This window comes from Chaetura pelagica, unplaced genomic scaffold (assembly GCF_000747805.2).
Source record: "Chaetura pelagica isolate M959 unplaced genomic scaffold, ChaPel_1.0 scaffold471, whole genome shotgun sequence".
Taxonomy (NCBI): Eukaryota; Metazoa; Chordata; class Aves; order Apodiformes; family Apodidae; genus Chaetura; species Chaetura pelagica.
This window is the reverse complement of record NW_009952430.1, coordinates 1,053,181-1,063,453: the sequence shown is the minus strand read 5'-3', so window position 1 is coordinate 1,063,453 and position 10,273 is coordinate 1,053,181. Positions and strand designations below refer to the sequence as shown.

Genomic DNA, 10,273 nt, shown 5'->3' with positions numbered 1-10,273 from the left:
GAGCTCCTTTGAAGATTTGGAATAAACATGATTTTGTTTAGACTGGTTTTGTGATTTTTTGAATATCTTTGTACCATGGTGAGCTGAGTTTGACATCTTTCCAGGGGCATTGCTTTAAGGAATCTAGTTGTCAGTGGTTTTGGGTCGCCAAGGTCTGTAGCCTGAGTGAGGAAACATCTTTATTTTTACAAGACCTGCATGTAAAATACCACTGTGAAGACTTCAGATACCAGTCCTAGGTTTTGGTTTCTGCTTAAGTTGTATCAGCAAAATATGATTTCAGGGGAGGGGTAAAAAAAATCTTTGAATCAGACAATGAAATGGGGACATTTACTGGAAATTATGGATGTTAAGAGTCCATCCAGCCTTGAATGCAACTAAGTTCTCAAGACTGCTTGTTGTTGCCTTAATGCCTTGAGACAAGCTGTGATAGGTGAGATTACTGCCCCAGTAATTCTCCTTGTTTCTGCTTCATGAGGTTCAGGTTTTCTCATGAACCAGCTTCCAGACTCTTCATGGTCCAGTATGGCAGTTGAGCATAGGAAGTCACTATCTTTCATTTTTAAACTGCTGTGCTGTCAGCTGTAGAGGTTCAGGAGCAGTTTTGCTCCTGGCTGAGAAGTTTGTGTTGTCAGTTTGCTGTTGTGAGGGGTGAAGCCCAGCTGAAGAATTGACTTCGGTTGTACAAGCTATAGTTGTCTTCTTCAGTTGGAGTCCTGGGAAAAGGGAGACACTTGAAATGGGTCTCTGATTTTAGTGGGAAGGGATAGGAGTGGTAAGGGAGATGAACAAGGAGGAGGATTTAGTCTGAAAATAAGAGTGCTAGGAGGACAGATGATGAACTTGACAATATGGAGGGGAACATACCTAGGTGTTTTGATGGAGAGCTCCAGGTAAAGTCTGAAAGCTGCAGAGGAAGAGGTGTTTTCTCCATCCCTCTGCACTTCACTACAAGCAAGGTGTTACCTTCATTGTCTATTCAGAAAGCTTGTCAGTCATGTTCAAAATTAGACTTCTACTCAAAGTTTACTACCCAGTTTGACTGATTTGAAGGGAAGAACTGTGTCAGTACTTTTTGTTAAAGTACTGGAGTTGCTTTTTACTATTTTTTTCTTCTCTGTAGTTGGAAGAGGGACTGGCTAATTAGTGTGCAGTTTGAGAGTCCTTTCACTTCAGTTCAAGATAGTTATATATTTTTTAAATTCCAAATGTACATTTTGAGATATGCCATGCCACTTCCTGAGCTGCAAAAAGCAAGGTGGTCAGGAGTGTTCCTGATCACTCTAAATAATGTTTCAGTGCATTGTTAGGCAGTTTTCTGGATAGACTTAAAAATCTGAAATACTAAGAAAGTTATATTAAAAGCACTTCAGTTAATCAAAATGCAGCTAGTTGCATAGATCAGGAATATAAATATTTAATTGCTATTTAAATGGAAAGCAATTTGTTCCTGATATTGCAGACACTGGCTGGAATTGGAAGAATAAGCTCATGACTGCTCATACCTCTGAGTCAGGGCTAGGTGACACTTTTTCCAGGAATTTGAAGCTGTGCTTTTGTATCAGTACTTCTTATAATGGCAAGAAAGACCCTTCCATTTCCCTCCTAAAGCATGTTTTAAATGTTTGTGCTTACCTGCATACTCTATTAATGCATGTAAATACCTGTCTGTGCAGTCAGAGGTTCCCATTCTTGTACCCAGTGCAGTAAGGGATGAACTGCTCACTCAAACAGAGGGGATAATTAAGCTCCAGTAAAAATCTAAGATATTTAAAATCCTGTGGGCTTTATAAAAATCTATTTTAAAGAATGTTGCTGTTGCCACATCTGTTATAGTCCCAGCTTTCCTGGAGGAAATCCACTGCCCACAGCTGATTATATGTAGATACCCACATAAATCACTGCAATTACTGCTTAACTGCTTCCTGACCTCATTCAGTCAAAAGGATTAAAATTAATAGAATTTCTCAAACACTTGACTTCTATTAACTCATGTCAGCATCCAGATGGCCCCATGCCTTGGTGTGACTATGTAGGTTGTTGCCCTGAAGTTGGCTGCTGTTGGTGAGCCCATGACCCATGTTCAGGTGCTAAGCTGGAAAGTTTCAGGTGGGAAAATGTGGTGTAGGACTTGGCATGCAGTAGGTGAAGTCAGGTTAGAGAAGATTAGTTTTGCTGTTCCTTGAGGAGGGATGCAAAGATGGTGAAGCACTCTTGAGGAAAAGGTTAGATTCAACTTTAAAGTCCTCCAAACTAATGAACTATGCATTATCTGCCCACTCCTCCACTTTTTTTTTCTTAGCAAAGGCTTTTTCAAAAAGGGTAGAAACTGTTTCTGTAAGGCTGGGAGCTCCTGGAACCTTGCTGCTAAGTATTGCTCTCCATGTAGGTGCCTACTGGGTTTTCTTTTTACTGGTAAAGTAGAAAACATGCTTACACATTGTGCATTTAAAAATACTTCAGCAGCTTTTTTTTATAATTACAAGTGCTACCTCTGTAGTTGGTCTGCAGCCCTGTGCTGCTTTCATTTTTAATGTACTTTCCATTTTATTGGGGCAAAATAGGGAAAGTTTTTTTAAAGAATGAGAAATATGCTGTAGTCCCCAGTTCCAGAGCCTACTGTGGGTGGAAGTTCTTATAAAACTGCACTTGAGGAGCTGCCTATAAGCTGTTGCTTCTCTTAAGCTGCTGCCTCTTGTGAGGCCAGAGGCTAACCTAGAACAATCTGTGTATTATATAAGTTTTTGTATTTTAATTGCTTTAATTTCCCTGCTGGTCCAGTTGGGAATTTTTCACATTAGTGAGTACTGAAGTTTGGTATTAAAAAAACCTCTAAGAAATGGTGATTTTTTCTTTGTTTCTGCTTTTCCTTAACAGGAACCAGTCACTGGATCTGTTACCTTAGATATGGCAGACAAAATGCTGGGATTTTAATTTTAAGTGTTGCTTTGTCACAAAATTAGTTTTTTAACTTAGTGCTTATTTTTGGAAGGCTCATAAATGTGATCAAGCTGAGAGTTCTATGTAGGGTTTTACTTTGTTAGAAATGTATGAGGGATTTAAGGGAAGGGAATCAATACCCTCCTAACCCGCAGGCGAGCGGAGGTGTCAGAATGTGCATGTCCTTGTCAAATATTCTATTTCTATTAAAAAAAAAAAGGTACATTAGCCTAAAAAGGTGCAGTGGATTATAGACTCCAGTACAAGTACTCAGTGGCATGCACTGTGTTGCAAGACACCCCTTGAAGCTTTATGCCTGCTTCAGCATTCACTGGTAGCCCATTGTAAGTTGCCTGTCAAGCTCCAACATGTAGCTATTCAGGAGCCTTGTGAAAGGATATTAATACTTTTCTGGCCCTGGTGCAACCTAAGATCATGTTTTACCTCTTAGCAGTTGCTGTGGCTGGGGCAGTCATGCTGTTCATTGGGCCTGTCTGTCTCTGAGAGGTGGTGAGCTGACTGAGCAGGAGGTCAGTCTGCAGTGCTGATCTAATGTTGGGTTTTCCCTCTTTGACCTGAAGGCTCTAAGTAAAAACCAAGTACTGGTGAACCTCCTCTCTTCAGTGTTAGCTGTAGAGTACGGCCATAGACTTGCAGCTTTCTTATTCTCCTTATGCACAGATTCTACTTTTCAGTTGCCCTGGGTACTAGTCAGTGGCTCTTGTCCCCCAGCCTCTGGCAAAGTTGAGGTTCCCAGTGCCACCAGTACCCCTCAGGGGGTTCCTTACCCTTGTTGACAACCTTTGACTCCAGCTTCTTGGGTGGCAATGGGACTTAGTGTTGTGTGTGTGTGTTGGTTGTTTTGTTTTTTTTTTAGTGGTTTGGGCTGGTACAGAGATGTCTGGGATAATTTCTGGGTTCCAGTCTTGACTGCATCCTGACTGGGGATCATGGGTTTGGGCTGGTGGTGGTGCAGAGGCTGCCCATGGTGCTGGGGCAGCAGTGTGGCCCCTCAGCCCCTGTCCTGAAGGGTGGGTGGTAGCTGGAGATTAGCTGCTGTGTGAAGCAGGTAACATGTTCCACCCTAGCCTTGCTTTCCTCTCTTTTGCAACTGAGTTGCTGCCTGCCCTTCTTTAAAGCTGAAGTTTAGGGTTGGGTATCTGCCTCATACAGTGAGAGAAGGTAGTACAGGAGAAAACCATGTCAAGCTCAGGGGACTTAATATGCCTTGGAGTGTGAAAGGTGTGTCCATAACCTCAGGAAGTGAAACTGGAAAAGAGGATGCTATGATGATGCAATTTATTGATCTGAAGAATGTGCTTCACCCCCTTAGTATATGGGATAGCTCTTCCAACATTTTATTTTCTGGACTAGAAACTGCTGGTTTATACTATAGGTAACAGGAGATGTTTAGATGCTAGCTTCAGTTTAATTATTTATGTAGTAATACAGTAAAACTGGAGATAAATGTTGAGCCTGGGTGCTAAGGTGATGCAAACTGATTGTTACAAATTCCAGAAGTTGAGCAGCATCTTGCTAATGCACTCTGTCTGCAGGGAGGCTTTAAAGAGGTCTTTTCATGTTGCAGCAGGAGGAACCAACCTAACAGTCATAACATTCCTTGATGCAAGAACTGGGAAGCTGAGCTGTTAATCTGAGGAGCTGTACAAGTCTTTTGACACTAATACCACCACATGTGTATACATAGTAAAGGTTTGATGTGGTTTTAAGGGAATACAGGCCATGAAAATCTTTTTTGCTCTGGAGCCCACACTCTGAATTTAGATCCTAAATCCCCATGTGCTTTCACCTGGAAATAAGGCACTATTTGCCAGTAGTTCACATACATACACCTCTTTCTCAGGTTGCTTACTGCTAGGAATATAATGTAGTTTTCAAATAGGCCAGTGCCAGGAACCTGAACTCTGCAGTCTGGGACAATTTACCAAAGGCCAAATTACTAAATGATATACTACTGGATAAAGGCTTCTAAGCATCTGGAACCATTCAAACTCCACAATTAGTGTCCTCAAGGAGATTTTGTATAACAAACCTCTGTCAGAGCACTGCTTTACTGTTTGTCTCTGGAGCCTTGCCTAGAGTCTGTGTGCATTCCAACATGCCTGTTGCTGTTGGTTGATGTCTAGATCCTGTTCTTTGATAAAGCAGAAATGTGTGTTTCAAGCAACTAGCTTGATTGCAGCCAATCCCATGATCTCAAGGTCAATAAGCATCTTTACTTGACATTAAATTCTTAACATACATATCTGCCCCTGTCTGCTGAAAAAATCACAAAGTCTGGTTCTTCATCCAGACTGGCAAATTACTGTAGCTATTTGGTGTTTGATCCTAACTGTAATTTGTATATTCTGACCCTGTGGCCAGAGTCCAGGCACTGCAGAATAGAGAGGAGGCACAGGCCATCACTCTGCCCCTTTGGGATGTCTGAAAGATCTGGGCATCTTCACCAGTTAGCTGTTGTGTCTGTTGAGTAGGATGTCCATTTCCAAGGCAGGTGTGCAGGTATTTGCTGTTAATTATTTCTGTGGTGGGTCGCCACGAACATTTTCAAGGGGTTTAAACAACCTCAGCCTACTTCTCATTTCTTCAGTTTGTGTGCAGAAATCCCATCTGACATCCTCCAATCTGCTGTCTCACATACAGTATTGTGAGACTTGGAAGTTACAAAGTTTTATGCAGCTATTTTATATAATTTAGCTCCCTCCCAATTAAATGTGACTCAACAAAAGCAACCCTTCTGTGTTTGTGTGCCTACCAAGCCACAACCCCCCCACACACCCATATGTTCATATGTTGCTTTCTGCAATAGATGATGGTCAGGAAATTTGGGAGCCTTTTAGGATAATTGATTCCATCTTCATTTGAATAAATTAAGTCTGTACAGTGAAGAAAGTGTGACTTTTAAAGTCTGCAGAGAAAGTCAGGAGAGAGAGAACTGAGTGATAAATATCCATGCAAACAAGGTGTTGCATGTGAATAGTTATATTGTGACACAGACTGAATGGTCAGGGGTAAAAGTCTATCCTTTAGATTTAGTTTCAAATAAATGAACCCTGGCACTGGTGAAATGATAGAATTTTGTGCTTCCTAATTTATAATTTGGCCCTGTTCAATATAAAGCCTCTTAAATTAACCCTTTTGCCCAGGACGTTGGCTGGTCATCCTCTAGATTGGCTGAGTTATGTTGGCACCTAGCTGGACTTTGCTTGTTATTACGTTCATTCCAGTTCACTGATCCATCCAATTACTGCATGGGGAGATAGTCTAGAAAGGCTTCCAGGTTATTCCATGTCTGTGTTGGGGAAATTAAAAAAAAAGATGCCAAAGCAACTTGAAGGAGGAGGAATGGATACTTTTCAAATAGCTGTTATCCTAGCATTGAAGATTTTTCTTTCTTTTTTTTACTTACCAGATCAGTTTATTCATGTCTGGGAAAAGGCAGTGGTAATGGAGAAAAAAGAACTTTCCTTTGTGATCATAAAAAGGCCAAAACAACTGATAAAAGTTTTAAATTAATTTGCAGAGAAGTAGAAGTACTAATAATAGAATAGAATGATTAGAGTTGGAAGGGACCTTAAAAATCATCCAGTCCCAGCCCCTGCATGGGCAGGGACACCTCCCACCAGCCCAGGTTGCTCCAAGCCCCATCCAACCTGCCCTTCAACACTGCCAGGGATGGGGCAGCCACAGCTTCCCTGGGCAACCTGGGCCAGTGTCTCACCACCCTCATAGTGAAGAATTTCTTCCTAATATCTAATATAAATATCCCCTCTTTTAGCTTGAAACCATTCCCCCTTGTCCTGTCACTACAAGCCCTTGTCAAAAGCCCCTCCCCAGATTTTTTGAAGCCCCTTTAGGAACTTGAGGCTGCAGTGAGGTCTCCCTGGAGCCTTGAAGGACAGTGACTCTGTAAGCAGTTCATGCAGCAGTAGCTTTTCAGTTCAACCATCAGTCATAGCTGCAAGAGTTCTTGCCCCTGGAGTTAAGCTGTCTTTGGAGCTGAGTGGGTGGAAATCAGACCAGGGCTCAGGAGCGCTGCTGGATGAGAGGGTCCAGAATCATCCTGAAGAAAAGAGATCTCCTGACCTCACTGGTCAGCAGATGTGTTGGGACAGATCTGGAAAGGGACTTTGGCTGTGTGAATTCTTCTGCTTGTGATCAGATCTCATCTGCAGTCAGCAATAAAAGCTTCCTCCCCCATCCCCCAGTTAGCTGTGGCTGTAGTGGAGACACAGCACAGGTGCTGTTCAGTGACTTTGAGCCTGGTGCACATGAGATGGGCTTGGGGAACATCTGCCTTTCTTCCAGTTATCCTTGTTTGAAGACTAGGAGGGAAATCAGGCTTGTGGTAATTCTCAAGGCCTTTGTGTCACCTGTAGTAATTAGAGATGGATGTGGGTGACCTCAGCTGAGCACAACAGGAAGACAGCTGGCTTGGAATGTAGATCCAGTATTTATCAATATGCTTCTTGGTCAGCTGTACCATGCTATTAAAATAACTGTCCTGCCTGCCTTCTCCCTTGCAGTACCACTGGTGCCTGTGAAGGAGGTTGGTCAGGGAATTCTATTACCAACCAATTTTTTAAAAAAACCTCTCTTCAGCAGTATCCAGCTGGGTAAGTTACTGCAAGGCTGGCAGGAGGGAAAGGGTAGGAACATGAGGCTGGGGAGGAGCTGCTCACTTGCCAATAGCTCTATGCTTATGTTGAGTTAATGACTGATAAGTTGTTCTTTATGCTTGGGTCAGTTGACCTGATAACATCTTTTTCCTTTCTCTTGAGAAATAAATACCTTATTACTTAAGACGTTTGGCTGGGTAAAGGTGCTGCAGGTGCTTATCATCCAGCAGATCTGACCAAAGTGGAAAGATTATTTTCCTATAAGGACATAAGATGTCCTTATGTCAGGACATCAGGCACAAAACCAAGTTCTTTTTCTTTGCTGTTGGTGCTGCCGACTTGATTCAGAAATCACTTGTCTGTCTTTCCAGAATCCCTTGTAGTTGTAGAAAGACTAGGACATCTTTTGCACCAAATATTATTTTTTATGTATTAAAACAAGGCAGATCAGGAATTTCAACTCCTCTGTTCATATAAATGTAGCAGAAATATTTTTTTTAAAATAAATGGATGTTGTAAGAATCACAAGTTACCTGCTTCATACTACAGGCTCTCAACAGCTGTTCATGCTGTCGGCTCACTATTTCCAGTCCTTCTCTCAGCCTGCAAATATAGGAAACAGTTTTCCTGACATTCAGAAACATTCCCTGCTTCTATCCAAACTGGCCTCTCATGCTAATGTTCCTATGCTAGTAAGTTTGTAAATAGTATTAATGACCAAAGAGAATATACTTTCACAGGGTGCAATGAAATAAAGGCCAACAGAGAGATTTTACTTTCTTAAAACCCTCAGTTCAGGTTGGTTCAGAAAATACAAGAGCCATCTGGATGCTTTGGTTCAGGGAAGCACATTGGATTAGCTCTGGTTTTTTGGATGGTGCAGAGCTGTGAGCTGACCCTGTGAAGCAAGGCCCCTACAGCCAGAGCGTGCTCATCTTGCACTCCCAGATAACAAAGTATGAGGGACTGCCTCTGTACATTTTTCTTCGATGAATATTTACATGATAACATGCTTATAAATAACTTCTGTATAGCAGAGATTAATCTGTTGTGAAGCAGCCTTTGAGACTTCATTCGCAGGGAAGTACAGACCCCTGGATTATTTGCAGTACGTGCTCAATTCTGTAAAACTTGAGGCATTATTTGACTAAACAGAAATTTTGCAAGAAGAGGCAAAGAAATAAGCAGCAAAAAAATTGTGCTTGAGTTTCTTGATATTAAAGTAGCCCTGATAACTTCTGTTCAGTATCAACTCTACAAACCAGACTATGAAAAGTCTGCAGTGCCAGCTGCCAGGCTGGGACACTGCAGGGAATGACCTCTCCAGGAGGAGACTGCTTTGGGACTGAGAAAGGCTGATGAGCAGGAAAGACGTAGAGACAAGGAAATAGTAGGACAGCAGAAATAGTGGTAGTTGGAAATAGGCTTTTTCCTTATCTTAATTATTTACTAGAGTAATCGAGATGATCAGTTCCTTCAAAAATGAAAAAAACGTTGAGTGCGCATTTTAATGAAAGAGTTGAACACCAAAAGATGTCCATAAATCCTGTAACTTGGCAAACAAAAGATTTAAATACCTATGGGAAACAGATCAGATGCTCCACTTCATATTTACTTCTATGTATTATCTTTAAATTACTTTTAATGCAGGTAATTAAAGAGCCTTTTAAGAGGTCTAGAAACCAGTAATTTCAATATAGCACATATTTTGAGTTGCTCAACAAAAAGGACCTAAATTTTGTTCTAAGGTAACTTTTTACACAGGTTCTTTAGTATTTTTTTCCTGCTCTTTATGGCTCTGTTTCAATACTGTTTGCTAACAGAAATGTCTCTCTGTTTTTTTTCAGACCTATTCAGGGCTGTTCTGTGTAGTTATAAATCCTTACAAGAACCTCCCGATCTATTCAGAAAACATTATTGAGATGTACAGAGGGAAGAAGCGCCATGAAATGCCACCTCACATTTATGCAATATCTGAATCTGCTTATAGATGCATGCTACAAGGTAAGAATTACTTCCATATTGCTTAACATGTTGTTTTCAACTCTTTGTAATGTACCTAAAGCTAAGGATTTTCACTATCCAGATATTTAGTCATTTCTAACACTGAATCTTTTCTAGTACTATAAAGGGATAAAAAGAACTTGGAGATTGACCCCTGGTTTTTGTCTCACTCATTGAGACAAAGAAGCAAACTAACACTAACAGGACCTGTACTGTGCCAGCTGGTGGCACTGAAAGTTGTAGCAGAAATACTTTCTTCTTAAAAAAGGAAGAGCTCAGATTCATGTCAGAAGACCTGAGTGCATTGGCTTTGAGTGAAGAAACAGTGAAAAAGTGTGACTGAAAAGCTGAAGTATGTTAATGACCTGTCTTTCTAATTCTATAAAGATGTTGGTATTTTGGCAGCTGATGAGTAATCTGAAGTGACAATGAAACAGTAATATGCTTGAGTTCAGAATGAGGTCAAGGAAATACTTAACCTTGACGATTTCTGAATTTGTTTTTCTGCCACCTGGTGTATGTCGTGGCAGTAGCACAGCACAGTAAGTTCATGGTGGGCACATGCTTTCAATTTTGGCTTTAAGGCTGTGCTGGACAAACAGGAAAACTGTGAATCTGACATGATATAAATGTGTTAAAATAAACACATGCTATTGAATTGTAAAATTGCAATTCTGACAGAGTGTGTT

The 10,273-nt window shown here is 41.1% G+C and overlaps 1 protein-coding gene across 3 annotated transcripts in view; it reads left to right on the top strand.

Moving 5' to 3' along the window:
- The window catches only part of MYH10 (myosin, heavy chain 10, non-muscle), a 101,367-nt gene that overhangs the window by 3,867 nt on the left and 87,227 nt on the right, over positions 1–10,273 (top strand). For all 3 annotated transcript variants that reach the window (XM_010008237.1, XM_010008236.1, XM_010008235.1), the window contains exon 2: positions 9,428–9,584. In XM_010008237.1, coding sequence (XP_010006539.1) covers positions 9,428–9,584 — 157 coding nt within the window. The remainder of the gene's footprint in view (positions 1–9,427; positions 9,585–10,273) is intronic.